Source organism: Diospyros lotus, chromosome 7 (genome assembly GCF_014633365.1).
Source record: "Diospyros lotus cultivar Yz01 chromosome 7, ASM1463336v1, whole genome shotgun sequence".
Taxonomy (NCBI): Eukaryota; Viridiplantae; Streptophyta; class Magnoliopsida; order Ericales; family Ebenaceae; genus Diospyros; species Diospyros lotus.
This window is the reverse complement of record NC_068344.1, coordinates 16,235,559-16,251,959: the sequence shown is the minus strand read 5'-3', so window position 1 is coordinate 16,251,959 and position 16,401 is coordinate 16,235,559. Positions and strand designations below refer to the sequence as shown.

The following is a 16,401-nucleotide window of genomic DNA, read 5'->3' as shown; positions in this document are numbered from 1 at the left end:
ATTTTAGAAAACTTTTTTTTTTGTGCAATATTATATTCTATTTAGAATATAAGACCTCAGCAGCAAGAATAGGTAACAATATAAGTAGTGTATGATAGATGTGAAAACTAGCTAGCTACCCAATTTGAAAGCATCCACAAAGAGGCCTAAACAAACACCAGCCTTCCAATAGTTGACCATCACCACCAGAGACTGCAGCCTCCTGGTTCTCAGAGAAAAAGGCTTCCTGTACATGAGCACGCCAATGCCCTCAATTGCAGCAACCACAACACCTGCAACCAACACGTCCCAATCGCCTGTTTGCCCAAGAATTGTAGCCAACGCATTTGCCGTGTAGAAACCCAGTAAAAGAAGAAATATTTTCATGGGGAAGTTCTTTCGAGCCGACTTCAGTTTCTCCAGCAGCTGTTTGCCGCCTGCACTCGCTATTCTACCCAACCGAGTTCGGTCAAGGCCTTGAGTATCATCGCTCTCAGGGCTCCCCTGGCCACCGTTGGAAATTCCACCAGTGTCTAAAGCAAAACCCATTTTCCAACCGTCTCTTTTTGCGCGAAAACTGTTCTTCAAATACAATTAACAGTGACATATTAGAAGAGGTATTAATAGAATTTGGACTGAAAAAAATAACTTTCTTAATGTTATGGAGGATCTCCTGCATACAAAATAAAAAATAAAAAGCCTAAACTAATTGAAAATTGTATCTCATTTTGTCACATAAATTAGGAACTCAATAGGAAGTGACTTTTACTTGCTAGTATGTCACACTGTTTTCACGCGTTACGGCTAAAATGGTAATGAGAAACACAACAATCATTACAGATGTAGCAAGCAGCAGAATTTTACTCTAAAAACAATAATAATGCATCAACAACATTCTATCAACTTATAAATACCTAATAATCACTAGTATTAACATAAAGAACAAAGGGTCAGAGAAATTTACTTAAATTGCTACTGCAGTGAACAGCCTATTGTCATCTACACAAAGCCCAAGTAGACAACGATTACTTGATTAGAAGGATATAAGGAGTTTACTTATGCTTCAAAGCACACCTAGAAGAGATTGCCCAAAATTTCAATTGCCATCTCATTTTCCAATATTGATGAGGGATTACTCCATGTAAAGACTAAATATACATAAGAGACTATATCCAAAAGATCTTCCTTTAGGAAGGTACGTTGCATATTTGCCAGCATAATTAATACAGTTGCAGTCATCGAAAATATGGCTTTCCAAAAAATTTCCACAAATCATCTCCTTCTCCTTCTCTAACACAAATTACACAAAATAAACAAAATATAATATCTTTCCTTTTTTGAACATAGATTCTAATTTTCTAAGATTGAAAATTAGTTTTTCTGTATTTATAATATTTGAACGAGTTCATCAAATTTTTATGGACAATGAAAACAAAAAATTTTATACAAAATTGAAGATAAAAAACCGTAAATCATTTTCTACAACTAAATAAGCCTCCTAGCTAGCATCTTGCAGGTCAACTCACCACCAAGTTTAAGATCCCTAATATTCCAAGAGACGATGTGGACCTTCAAAGGGATAACAAAAGAACGACACCCCCTAACTCTTAAAGGGACCTTCAAAGGAATGGTTAGAATGGAAAAGTGCATTTCATGTTTTATGTGATAGTAAGATTCTATTAAAGTTAAAAGGAAAATTTTGCAAGAGCATTATAAGACCAACTTTGTTGTAGAATATTGTGCAGTAAAACCCAAAATGTGAAAAATATAAGTGTAACGAAGAAGTGTTTAAGATGGATGGATGGCCAAATAAGAAAAAATAAAATTAGAAATGGAGTTATTCGTAATAAGGTTAGTGGATCCTATGCAGATAAGATGTAAAACATGATTAAGATGGTTTGGTCATGTAAAAATAAGTCCAATACAGACTCCCATGAGGAGAGTGGGTGGAATGTAATAGGTATTTAGCAACAGATAAAGAGGAGGAAGAGAAACTTGGTGGGGACTCTTAGGTATGATATAAGTTATGAGGCCCTTACAAAAGATAATGTCATGGATAAAAATGACTAGAGTGCTAAAATTCATGTAACCATATTGTTGAATTAGAGAACTAGAGAGAGAGAAACCCTAGTTGGAGAAAATAAATAACTCTCTCAAATAATAGATTGTACACACCTATATATACTAATACTAAATGGGTAATGACATAAGATAATCCTAATGACATAAGCCATGACATAAAAATAAATCACACTCCCCCTCAAACTGAAACATATATATCATATGTGCAAGTTTGTTACAAATGTAGTTTATCCAAGGGCACGTAGTGGCGTTGCTATAGAAGATGGTTGCTAGAAAGGAGGCGGCAACGACAGCGATGATGACAGATCGACGATGCGAGATCTATGCGACGCACAAGATCCAAAGAAAAGGTTGTGAGATCTAAAAGCTGCGTTGGAAGGAAAAACAAGCCCAAGATCTAAGGGCGCGCCAATTTGAGAGCCCCACTGGAAGGAGAAACAAGCGCCAGATCTAAAGTTACATCGACGATGGCGATGCTCCGACGCTAAAGAGAGGCTATCAATCGACCAAAGGAGATGATGCTGACAAAGAAAAGGCAGCCAGACGACGAAAAGAACAAGCCGATAGCAGCGTCAGAGGGACAAATCGACGGCGAGGAGGCACGAGAAAGTGACGAGATCTGAAAACAGATCTGAGATACCATCATTAGAGCGAGATTTGGGCTAGTTAGGAAGAAAATGGTTGGATCTAACTATTTGACAGCCAGATCTAAGAAATTATGGTCAGATTTGAGGTTTGACAGCTAGATTTAAGGGATTGACAGCCGAATCTATCAAAAGATGGTCGAATTTGAACATTGACGGTTGAATCTAAAGCGCACTGACGGTTGAATCTAAAGCGGGTCGTAGATCTAGGTGGGTTAAACCAAATCTGAGCTAAGATCTGGGTCCTGGCTGTGGAGCTTGATAAAAAATCAAATCTAGGTGAGAAGGGCCAAGATCTAGGCAGCAACTTGGAAGAGCTGGATGAGTCGCGATGACGACGACGAGGGACAAACAGTCAGCGACGCAAGATCGGCCAACAAAGAGGCGACCGGTGGAGGCAAGGCAACTAGGGAAGGCAACATCATTGGTTGCAAAGGCGATCGTGATGTAGTTGACGAGATCTAAAACGGCCAGAGAAGAAAGGCCGACAGTCGCGTGATACGTTTTAGATCTGGCGGACGAACAGTCTCAGAGGCCGAGGTCAACAGCGGCTAAAGGTGGTAAGGAGGAAGGTTGACGGTCTTGCGATGCATCTGAGATGGAGGAGATGATTGTCGATGATGATAAAGATGGCGGCCGAAGGTTGCAGTCACAGCGACGATGATCGGAACTAGGCAAATCTAGCTAGATCTAGGTTGTGGGAAGATGCGGACAACTAGAGGCGATGGTCGCGATTGCAATAGATCTGAATCACAACTGTCAGATCGAGTGATAGATTGACGAAGGAAGATGACCGACAGCAAGGTGCGGGATCACAAAAGATGAACGGACTCACAAGCGCGGGCGAGATCTGGTGGCGTTGGCGAGCGACAGAGACAATAGTGTTTGAACTGGAGAAGGCAACGAGATCTGGTGGCATCGACGAGATCTACGGTTGCAAATCTAGAGAAGGCAATGAGGTCTAGTGGCTGTTACGATGGCAACAAACAGTGCAACTAGGAGCTGGAGGTTGCTGGAAGGGAGGGGACACACGCCAGAGTTGATGGAGGAGACTGGCAGCAGCATGGCGGAAGTGGCGTTAAGGCAGCAAGGAGGCCGCAACTGCAACTAGGGTTTGAATGGTAGCTCTGATACCATGTTGAATCAAAGAATTTGAGAGAGAGAAACCCTAGTTGGAGGAAATAAATTCCTCTCAAACAATAGATTATACACTTATATTTACTAATACTAAATGGGTCATGACATAAGCTAATCTTGATGACATAAGGCATGACATAAAGATAAATCTCATAGCTTTAATATAGGGAGTCTCCTTATGAATGACCCAAACCATAAAAGGTCTAGGTGCAATTTAGCCTTTTAAAAAATAGTCCTTCGAAATATATGAGCATGCAAGAATATGAGCAGTTTACATGCATATACAAAGGTGGAGGACAAGGTTGGTTCAAAAGAAGATAATTAAGTATATTAGCTCTAACTTGAGGGAGGTGAAATAATTAAAGAAATTAGACATATTAGTGATATATGAGAAACAACACAACATATCTAGTCTTAATCTTGTTATATGGGTATGTGTGAGATTTATCTTTATGTCATGGCTTATGTCATTAGGATTAACTTATGTCATAGCTTATGTCATGACTCATTTAGTATTAGTATATATAGGTGTACAATCTATTGTTTGAGAGAGAAATTTATTTCTTCTAACTAGGGTTTCTTTCTCTCAAGTTCTCTGATTCAACAAAAACTATCTCTAAAGGTCCTTGTGTTTACTTTTTTTGCTCAGATACCCTCTTTGTTAGTTTAAAAATGTATTTGGATGAGGTTTCTTAACAAACAAATTAAGTCAAACAGACATCCAAAGACATTTTTAAACCATAGTAATTTTAAAATGTATCTAAATGAGGGGTTTGAGTAGAAAAAGTAAACCATAAGGAGCTCCAGAAACATTTTAAAACCATAGAGGATCTTCTTGCAAATGACTCAAAACACGAGGGGTCCGGGTGCAAATTACCTTTTTTATAATGTGACCCACACATATATGTTCATTATATATAATAGATGCCTATTCAAGTTTGAGAATTATTTATTAAAAATTGCAAGTACTCCTAATGTTTGAGAAAATACAAGGAGTACCTTCAAGATTTAAGGCTATGTTGCAATTTCCCCCTCTCAAACATTAAAAAATAACCAAAATACCCTTATATTTAATGACTTTTTCCTCGTTTTTCATTTTTCTCACTCTTCTCAAGTCTTTCCCAAGTTTCTCTATCTCTTGGTCAGCAACAACAATGAAATAGAATTCTTCCCCTTTTCTCTAAGGCTTTGATCGTGTTAACAATCATTCTAGATTCTAGATCTAAAACCATCCTTCCAAATATGGAACCATCGCCAATCTAAAATGATGTAGATCATTCTATATCTGAACTGAAAGGACAACAACAATGGGAAAATTCACATTGCAGTGATGGTTTGGCAAAGATGACGTAAGTCTTATCTCTTTCTCCCCTTTGCAAAACAGATGTCAAGCAAGTTGAGCAGCTCATAAACCTTCTTGGCTTGACTTGTTACTATAGCGAGTCGAGCGAAGATTTGCTCGTTGTATTGATAGGGTTGGGTCAAGCCCAATAGGTTTGGGCTTGTAGCTCAACTACAAACCGCCAGCGTTGCAAGCCCAACTCAAAGGGCCCAACCTAAACTTATTTTTCATAATAAGAAAGTTATAATTTTTTATATTGCAATTTTGACATTAAATGTTTGATATATAGTTTTTTATATCTCATACATAATCATATATAATCCTACACAAAAAGCTATAATTACCTTAAACAAACATTAAATACATATTTCTTGAATGAGGAACTTTTTATAACTTTAAATGTTATAAAATTTAATATAATTACAAAAGTAAAATTGGATCGTTAAGAACTAGAAAGTGGAAACTATTAAAAGATATAAGTTTTAATTTTCAAACTTGTAACTTTTAACTACTAACTTCTAAGTTCTTATTTTTTTTTTCATTTTAAAGTGGAGTTTGTATTTTTAAAAATATTTTTATATCCTATTCATTAAATAAGTTAATACTTTAAATTAATTTTAAAACTATATTAAAACCAATTCGGCTTGATGGGCTTCTATTGGGCTCATTCCATTTAGGCTCACTAGCACGAACCTAACCCAACCTTGCTTAGCAACCTTGGGTGGGTTTGCAGGGCGAGCTAGGCCCAAGCTTGGCCTAAACAAGCCAAACCAGTCTGGCTCATTTGACATCACTACTCTGTAATGAATACAGGTTCATCCTCTATCTCTATGATGAATTTGGGATCATCCACAATAAACCCATATGTGCAATGAACCCAACCCTCTCCCCCTCTCTTGCTTTGCGATGAATCTAGGTTCATTGCAATGAACCCGAGCCAATTTGGGCTCTCCTTCCCTCCCCTCAACCCTTCCCCCCCTCTCTGGTCACCCACGACTGCCAACTAGCGACCATTAGTTGTTTGTTCTTTTTTTATTTTTTTTAAATAAGAGGAGAAAAGAGTAAGAAAGAAAAGAAAGAGGAGAGAGAGAAAGGGCAAAATGGTTATTAGTCTTTCTGTTTAACAAGGGCAGTTATTGTTATTTCTCAAACGTCAAAGGTAATTCTTGCAATTTTATCAGACCTCAATAGTATATAGGATAAAATGGATTATAGGTATGACCCAACCAATATTAAAAGGTAAGAAAAAATTTTGACCTCCATGATATATGAGACAAAATGGATTATAGGTATGACCCAACTAATTTAATGGGATAAATTGAGGAAATGAGAACTATTCAATATTTTTTAGATGGTTTCTAACAATGTGAAAACTATAAGTGAAGACTCTTAAGACAATGCAAAATGAACTTAAACCACAATAAGACAAAGAGCTAGATAGATGTGTGTGTGTGTGTGTGTGTGTGTGTGAGAGAGAGAGAGAGAGAGAGAGAGCTTACTTCTATACGATGCCCTTAGAGAGAGAGAGAAAGAGCTTACTTCTATGTGATGCCCTTGGAAAGATCAATGAGAACCCTATCTATCACATTCCAAAAACTTTTGGTTCTAGCAAACTCAAGCTTTCAAGATGCTGAGAACTTTCCTCGGTTCCCTAAGAATAGGTGTCCATTAAGCATGCAAGAACTCCTTGTGGAATGTGTATTCACCTCTTTTAATTCTTTAGTTCTAAGTATGGGGAGAACTTACAAAATGGTAGCAGCAACACTTTAATTTCCTTTCAGTTGATTGGAATAGTAGTTCCAATTTTTTGTTGTGATTTAATCAAAAGCAATGACATCACAAAATAACATCTTCAAAATGTCTTCAATTAAATGTCAACAAATCCATATCTTTGAAATGGAAAACCCATAAGATTATAGAGATACATGCATCCCATCATGTGCCCAACCCCTGGACACCATCGAAAAAACTAAAATAAGAAAAAAAATCAGAATATGCTTCTCAGCATGTCCTTCAGGTATCCTTGTCCAATATGTGCAAGATATTAGTATGGCACGCAAAATGAAGTAGTCTTCATGCTTCATTGGTTACAAAGAACAATTCATTCTGTAAATAATCTAGATTCCCATAAATATCATGACTCATGAGAGAGCAAATAAAGAGGCAAGATAATCGCATTCCATAAAATTCCAAGGTGGAAGAAGAACAAAGAGAATTTAGAAAGTACTAGGAAGTATGGCTGCAACTAATGAGTTTGACAACCAATCACATCAAAGGATCCTTCAAGCTTAAAGATCAAGGAATGATAGGGGGTTTTCCAACAATGTCAATACAGCAGAAGTGTAGAAAATACCTCTTTCTAGGAAAAATCATAGATGGTATTCCCACCTTCAAAGTTTTCCCATTAGGAATGTTGTTCCAGTTCAGGATGGAATGATGAGAGCTTTGAAGGAAAATACATAATCTCTTAGAGTTCTCATTCTCTATCAATGCCAAAGATGACCGCAACATGAATGTTCCACTTTGCAGGCAGGCCAAAAACTGTAAACACGAATATAAATTAAAGTATATGTAGACTTAGATCTAAACATCCAAACTGAAAAATAATTAGAATTGTAATAAATCAATGGGACAATTATTTAAAATAATAAAGAGTGATTAAGTTGCTAAACTATGTTTCAACACTTCATAAAACTATTCATCACCACCCATTTGACCACAACTCAAGGGTCTTAAGAGGACTTCCAACATTATTTGGAACTCCAAACACATTCCAAGATTACTGATTTCACCCACAATCTCTAGTTAACTACTGAATTCTACACAAACAGCAGCACAAATTTGAGAATCAAGAACTTGAAGGAGCTAATAGCAGTTAGTACTGATGAATAAATGCTATATAGTATCTCCCCAGTAAAGCATCTTCCAAGAGTTATTGATACAAGCACTTTCCAAGCATCTCAGGTGGTTCCATGACAGTGAATACACGAGGGAAGGAATTACAGTCTTGAATTCATTGATTTGTGAGCGAGCTAGAAACAGAACTTTCCCTCAAATAACTGATTCAAAGTGCATACTGAGTGAGGATAGTGGCAGCAACTAACTGATTTATTCTCAAAAACAAATCCTTGAAGGTGCACAAAATCATGAGAATTCACTTTGTATATTAATTAGAAAGCCACCCAGGTACGATCCTTACATTTTCCATAAAAGATAGGTTCAACTCTCCCAACCCTAACTAAGTCTGAAGTAAGGAAATATGAATTTACAGAAAAATGGCATACTAATAAACATTGAAAAACCTAATTAAGTCTTTCATAAATAAGGAAAATGCAAAAAATGAAGTCTGATGTGTACACACTACTGGTAATTGTTAAAACAGAAGTACTGTGGAAAAGGAAAATGCAAAATTGAAGCCGTAAACTGTAACACCCACCCCTAGCCCAATGTATTACAGAGAGCACCAACACTCCTGCTTGGGGAGAACACCCGATTGGCAGTTATCAGATAGGGATAATCAGGTTATGAGTAGCTAAATTGTTCTCCCACTCACCAGGCTAAAGAAAAAATCTAGAAAGCATAAAACCACTCCCAGTGAGTACACCCATCGCATACATCACTTAAGTGAAGATGAGCTTTTTATGTTGTGCACCTGTGGAAATTCCATAGTTTCATATAACCTAAACATGCAACAGTACATCCATCATACAATTAAGATCAATTGACTGAGAAATTACAGAACATTTAAAACCTAAGACAAGCATAAATAACATAAAAAATAAATCTAACCTCCAGACCGCCGTACACATACGTTCTTCAAACAAATGAAAACAACTACCTAGCCATAACATAAAATACAAGAAGATTTGAAGCATGAGCTTATAACATAGCATTAACGGACATCCTAGAATTACAATTCTAATCTTGGCTCCAAGAGGTCTTGGACCTAAAAGTCCCCTCTCCCCTATATGTACCGGTAGCACTTTTGGAAGTGGCCAGGTAACTTCTATGGCTAGAACTAGGGGATACCAACCCAACAGGGTCACTCCAAAACATCTAAGGAGAAAATGAAATTTCTTTAGACGACTGCTCAGTAGGTTCTTCCAAGCTAACTTCTACTTCCTTTGTAGGGTCCTCCTTGTCTACAATAGCCTCGCACTCTCTCATCTTGAGATCATCACCAGTATCAAATTCTCCAGCTATGTCAGTGCCTATCACACTGAACTCTCTTAGATAATAGCTGAGGATCACAATTTGGGCCACTCCAAGCTTTTGTTTCCATCTTCACCTCCATAAAAGTGCGAACAGTCTAGCATCGTCTTGATCTCTTAGCCTTGTGATCCACATTCTTCCACTTGTCAACCAAAAGACTGATGGCAAACTTAATCCACCCCTGATATAAATCGGATGACTAGGTCAACCTGGGCATGCATCTTCCACTCCACCTACAGTAAGTACTCACTGAATATCTCCCCATGCAGCATCAACTGCTTGTGGATCACCTCCATCTACCAAGAATATAGTAATCGACCCTGATCCAATATGTCATCTCAAGACACTCCATGCGTGGGATATGTTCAAAACTAAGATTGATATGTTCAACCAATAGAAAAGCTGTTGGGGTATATGATATCAAGGTGTGAGGCATTGCAATTTGGCAAAAAGATTGAGATTTGCATGGACCACCATAGCCTAAAGTATGTGTTTTCTAGAAAGGATAGAATGCAGGACAATAGCGGGTGAATGAAATTCCCAAGGGACTACAATTGCAGTATTATATGCCACTCATACAGGCTGTGTTTCATAGTTATGGATAGTGAATAGCAACTAATCAAGATGATTAGTGTAATGACAGTCAATGTAGTTCTTGGAATAACTGTTGGATAGGCTATGTTTGATAGTCTAGTTAAGTCTGATTAAGGAGATCGAAAAGGTGAGGAAGGTGGATCCACAATTTCTTGTAATTTTATGTTGTGGCTAAGTAGTGGTGTTAGTTCTTCAAAGAACATACGTGTACGATGAGCCAGAGGCTCGATTTATGTTTGATTTATTTATGCTAGCCTTAGGTTTTGAACGTTCTGTAATATGTTAGTCAATCGATCTTAATTGTATGATGGATGCTGTTGCATGCTTAGGTTGTATGAAAGTATGGAATTTCCACAAATGCACAACATAAAAAGTTCACCTTCTCTCAAGTGACATATCCGAATGGAGCACTCACAGAGAATGATTTCATGCTCCCATAAAGTTTTTCTTTAGCTTGGTGAGTGGGAGAACAATTCAACAGCTCATTACCCGATTATCCCTAGTTGATAACTCCTAATCAAGTGTTCCCCACAAGCAGGAGAGTTGGTGCTCTTTGTTCCTGGGCTAAGGGTGGGTTGTTACATAAACAATAGAGCTTTGGCCAAGAGTCATGTCATGTCATGTCATGGTGACAACAGTGACATTGTTTCCTATCATGTTCTCAGCCATATTGACATATTTCACGCAATTTCATCCGAGCTCATAATTCCTACTATTGCCTTCCATTTTCAAAACCATTTAAAGATCCAATTGTTCCACATATTAAAGTACTACACATGCTACATAATCCTCCTCAATAGTACACATACTTTGCTCTTAAATTTTCATTTTATCTTCTAAATTATTGTCATGATGAGGAATAAAATGTCAGATATTAAACATACCTGAAGAGTGAACATGACTTGGCAATTTCAATCAGTAAGCATTAGGGTTTGTCTTGTTGATGAGCTTTATTAGTCTAATCTTCCTTGCTACCAGCTATTGTGCTCTTCAGCTAATAACTGTTCATTGCTGAAAATTGCTAAGACTGAATTTCTAACCAGCTCCACATGTGTACAACTTTTCAGCATCCCACCTTTATTTGAATGTAGACTTACTAGATTTTGTTCTATATAATTTGTGAACCTCCTACATGTTTGCAATCAAGCTGTTTGTCTCTTATTGATACTCTCCAAATCGAACATGAGTGCAAATTAAGTGGTGATCTTGGTCTTGGCACCATAACAAACATCCTTCCACAAACTCAACAACTTTCTTCCACATGAGAGGCCAAAAAAAAAAGCTTGCCATCAACTAGCATGGTCTTGTCAAACATTACATGCCCCTCCTCATACAGCTCCTAGATTAGCTTCAACCATAGATTTGACTTGAGTACAGAGAGTTGATTACCCTCAAAGATGAAATCTAATCTTTGTTCTACTTCCACTCTGTTACTAACCCAAAGTATAGGCAAACAAATAGAACCAATGTACATTGGATAGCATTGTTCTCATCAAGCACATCGACTAAGTGTGTTAGCAACTCTATACATGGCACTACACTTGTGCTTTATGGCCAAGGTCAACTACTACATAGGGACCATCCAACATAACTTGATGAGAGCCTGAAGTATAGGCAAACAAATAGAACCAATGTACATTGGATAGCATTGTTCTCATCAAACACATCGACTAAGTGTGTTAGCAACTCTATACATGGCACTACACTTGTGCTTTATGGCCAAGGTCAACTACTACATAGGGACCGTCCAACATAACTTGATGAGAGCCTAAAGTATAGGCAAACAAATAGAACCAATGTACATTGGATAGCATTGTTCTCATCAAGCACATCGACTAAGTGTGTTAGCAACTCTATACATGGCACTACACTTGTGCTTTATGGCCAAGGTCAACTACTACATAGGAACCGTCCAACATAACTTGATGAGAGCCTATTTTAGTTGTTCATATGCTTTACAACACCACCATCATAATACAATACAAATCCTCCATGTGTCAACTAACAAGCCCAAATCTTCATGCTTGAACCACACCATCAATTTCAATATCATGTGTGTTATATCCATCTTAGCTCCACTCAATTCACACGATTAAAACCAGCCTTCCTTTGGAACATGGAACAACTCCAATTCCCACCTTGGATGTGACAGTACAATTTAAAAGGACAAGAAAATCAGGCAAGAACAAACAATTGCTAGCTTAAGTTTGGTTTCTCTCCTGAAAAGTAGTAGTTGTCATGTTAACTCCTCAGTACTTTCCAGCCATTGCAAAATACCCAATTTGCCTAATATTTGTACTGAAGTTGGAATGAATCACCTATAAGATTATGGCAATCCATGGAAACTGCCAATTTCATGGATCTTCTTACAGGCCGGCCACCACTGAATTGTCTATCTTGGACTGGTCCACATAAGTACCTTTCTTGAAACAACATAACCAGGGACCAAAAAGATGTTGTCAAAGATGCAACATAAACAACTAATTTAGTAGGATTGGTAAGCTCACCCTTAATTATGAAGGATGCAATTTAGTGTTAGTGTTTGAAAATCATCATAATAAACAGCCACAAACCCACCACTATAAGAGTGAAGCAATTAATTTATCACAATGATGAAAGCATTAGGTGCATTAGCAACAACTCCATTTGATAAACAAAACTCCTTGTGTTCCTGAGACTTTGCATTGACGGGGAGTCGATTTGGGAAGTTGGCCTTACGACAACATCAATTTAACAATGTATCCCTTCAAGGTAGTAATTCTGAATGTAATTCCACATTAATGTTCAAAAAATTTTATAGCTTCAGTGACATAAAGACACTAAAACAGGATCCAACTTTCATCGTACAACTTGTTGGGATAAACTGTAAAACCCTATCTGAGTTAAGACTGTCAGATCGGGTCTGGGTCAGACCCAAAACCCAGACCCGTTAAGACAAGACCAAACCCAACCCATTAAAAAATGGGCCGGGTCATACTGGAGCAGTTCCGTTGTGCATATAAGTGCGGATCTGGCAAAAACCAGAGGGGACCCATCTAAAAAACTACTCTACAGATCCACCACAAACTTAATAAAATATTCTCACAACAAAAATTAAATATTTACGTATCATTCTCTCTAATAACTTTAAAACTAGTGATAGTATTTTTAAAATAAAATATAAGACATTTTTCAATTAAATACCAATTCCCACATAATTGAAGATCCAAAACTAATAATAAAAAATTTGAAAAAGGTTAGTATTTTAAATAAGTATATATTTATTTAATAAATACAAAATGTGCAGACTAGTGTACCAATATGTATTCATAAAATTGGGCCCAATCCATTAGCTCATCATTGCACCAAAATGGACTTGTCAACTACGTCATTTGACTTTTAAATAAACCGATTTATTTAGTCGTGGCCCTAAAAGCATTCCTACCATATTTAGGGTTATAGTGCAAATTACCTATTTTATAGAAAGTGTTCACTATGTATATATTTTTTTATTTACTAGGATATATATCTACATATATATACATATAGATCAAGTAAACCATTCATTATTCAATACTCAATAATTCACTAAAATTAGTTAAAGCTTAAGAAAATAAAATAAATTAAACTTCATACCCAAAAGACCAAGGCTCGATAGCCAGTGGCGGAGACCGGCGAGAAGGGGCAGACAGCGGTGGCGGAGGCCGGCGGTCGGCGGCTTAACGCGCCAGTGATACCAAGGCAGAGAGAGAGCAGATCAGTGAAGCAGGGTAAGCCCAGATCTTAGATTGGAGAAGAAGGAAAAATCGAGTTCCAGGAAGGCAGAGGGGCAGGGCTGGCGCGATACTGGGTCACAGTGGCTTTCAGATCGTAAAGAGGGGGAGATGAAGCTGATGGCGACGGCCAGAGCTCGAGAAGGAGAGAACAGAGATAGAGACAGCGGTGGCAGCGATGGCAGAAACAAATCGACGGACTGTGGCGGTTTGCGCTGCGACGGAGGTCTCGCGGTGACCTTGTCGCCGGCGATCGGAGAAGGCAGAAATTGGGGGAGATAAAGAGAGGGTAGGGGCGCCGCCTGCTAGGGTTCATGAAACCCTAATTGACCAAATCTCTTCTTATTTTGTACCCAGCCAGACTTATGGATCGGGGCCGGGTCCTAGCTGGAGCGGGCGAACCCGCCCGAATCCTCGTCAGTACTGGGCTGGCCATTTCGCAACTGCTCATGACTTGGGCTTGCATCTGCCCAGCGCAGTTAACATTTTTATTATTTTGCTTTTCCCCCTCCTTTTTAATAGCTTAAAATTCACATAAGAATAATTACAAATAATACTCTTAATATTTAATAAATTAAATAAATATCCTAATATTTTAATAATATATTACATTTTACCTCTTAATGTTAATTAATCACAATTACTTGAATATAATGATTAATGTTAAACCAGAGATTTTCGATTTTAACTCAAAATGTAAAAATGAATCCCTAATCGTAATGTACATTTAAATTTTTAGTTTCATAATTAAGTATTAAAAAATTATCCATACCATATCAAAGAATAAAATTGAAAATTTTCTAAATAATCAATTAAAAACTACTCTCCTTACAATTTTGAAAGCAAAAATATCAATCAAGTTTACATAATTAAGTTTTTCGAGCATTTTTTTTTTCAATAAACAATATAACCAATTCATTCAATGACTTATGATATAGTTGAGCAGAGATAAATTTTAATCAACTTCAACATGGAGAAACTTCTTCCTGCAAATGCAACTATAACTGGTATAGTTAACAAAATTCTGTAAGCAACACAAGTACTTGGAAACCATCTATTTATTTTCTTCAAATAGTTTACCACATCAATTATTATTATTTTTTTTATTTCTCTAAATAAAGAGTATTTCAAAATTGTCAACTCTGAAAACAAATCATCTCTATCAATATCGAAATAACTATTATGTGTTGAGGATTTTTTAAGATTCTTACAAGACCGTAGCAAAGTATCATCATCAACACAATTCAATCTCTCCAAATTAAACAAAATCCAAATGTTTCCCTATATTTTTGAAATTGTTGAAATCTAGTTTGAAGTGAAGAACAAACTCAATCAATTATGTAGATGAACTAATTTACTCTCAAAGAATTGTGTTACCTCATCACTACCATTCTTATCAAAAAAAAATTTCTTCGAATCATGCATTTTTTTTCTCAAAATATAGTTTTAACTCTCATTTCATTTACTATTTGTTTCATTTTAACCATGACCTTATCAAATCCAAATTCTCTAGTCATTAAGAAACAAAAGAAGTCCTTTTAAAAGAGTGATAGCAACATCAATATTCATATTTTCAATTTGAAGAAATTTACTTGCAATATTGATTGCATGCAATAACTTGTACCAAATTATCATGCCAAGTAAGAAATCAAAATTATGAAGTTCATATGTTGCTAAGGGCTTAGGTTCGCTCCTAGTTTTAAGATCTTCACTAGTATCTGTCAAGTCAAATAAAACATAATTTGCTCTTTTATAGGCCTAACACTTCCAGCATGATTTTCCCAATGTATTTGTGACAATAGCTTAAGTGTAAGACCTTTCATATGATATTTGAAAATTTTCCACCACTTGGTAATAGAAAAAAACAATGTATAGATGCTTTATATCACTCAAAAAAATGACATAGCTTTAGAACAACAATTTTTCATATCACATAATATCAAATTAAGACTATGACAACCACATGGAGTATAGAAAGTCCTCGGATTTATTTCAAATAGTCTTGTTTGTACACCTTTATACTTCTTTTTCATATTAAACCCATTGTCATACTCTTGACCTCTTACATCGTCAATGTCAAGCTCAAGATTGGTCAACGTGTTTTTATGTTTAGTAAAAAGTCCAAATCCTGATATATCATCAACCTCCAAAAATTTCAGTCAATATTCTTCTATTGTTGTAAAGTCTGTTGAATCATCCACACATCATGTAACACCCCATTTTTCTTATAGGCAATAGAACATAAAATAGCCAAATGCTAAAGTGAATACGGGTGTTAAAGGAATCCCGAGATGCGAAAGCGATGATTGAAACCTGAGGTGGTTAGGATTCCTTAGGGTATGGTGAAACACATACCTGGTGCCAAACGTCCAATACTCGAACCAAACATCATTTGGCACCTCAAAGCATTACTTACATATGATTTGGAAAATAGATGCAACATGACGACTTGGTTTATAGTAAAGTACAAGAACTACCACTATTTTAAATACACGAGCGGTTTACAACGACAATAACTAAAAAATAAACTAAACTAAGTGTCTAACTCCTTACTTTTGCTAACACCGGGTCTCGGGGCACCTAACACATTTGAATATACTGTTAGTTAGATATGAACATCTAAGTGAAGTGGTTTGTGGAGTGAAAGAAATAAGTGCAT

The 16,401-nt window shown here is 36.7% G+C and overlaps 1 protein-coding gene across 1 annotated transcript; it reads right to left on the bottom strand.

Annotated features, from left to right (window-relative positions):
* On the bottom strand, positions 1–13,746 carry LOC127806979 (ycf20-like protein). Its single transcript, XM_052344629.1, has 3 exons — positions 13,606–13,746; positions 7,538–7,725; positions 1–556 (listed from the first exon to the last, which is right to left on the bottom strand). The coding sequence occupies exons 2-3, from the start codon at positions 7,693–7,695 to the stop codon at positions 112–114; spliced, it is 603 nt and encodes a 200-aa protein (XP_052200589.1). The 5' UTR covers positions 7,696–7,725; positions 13,606–13,746; the 3' UTR covers positions 1–111.
* Positions 13,747–16,401: the final 2,655 nt, after the last annotated feature.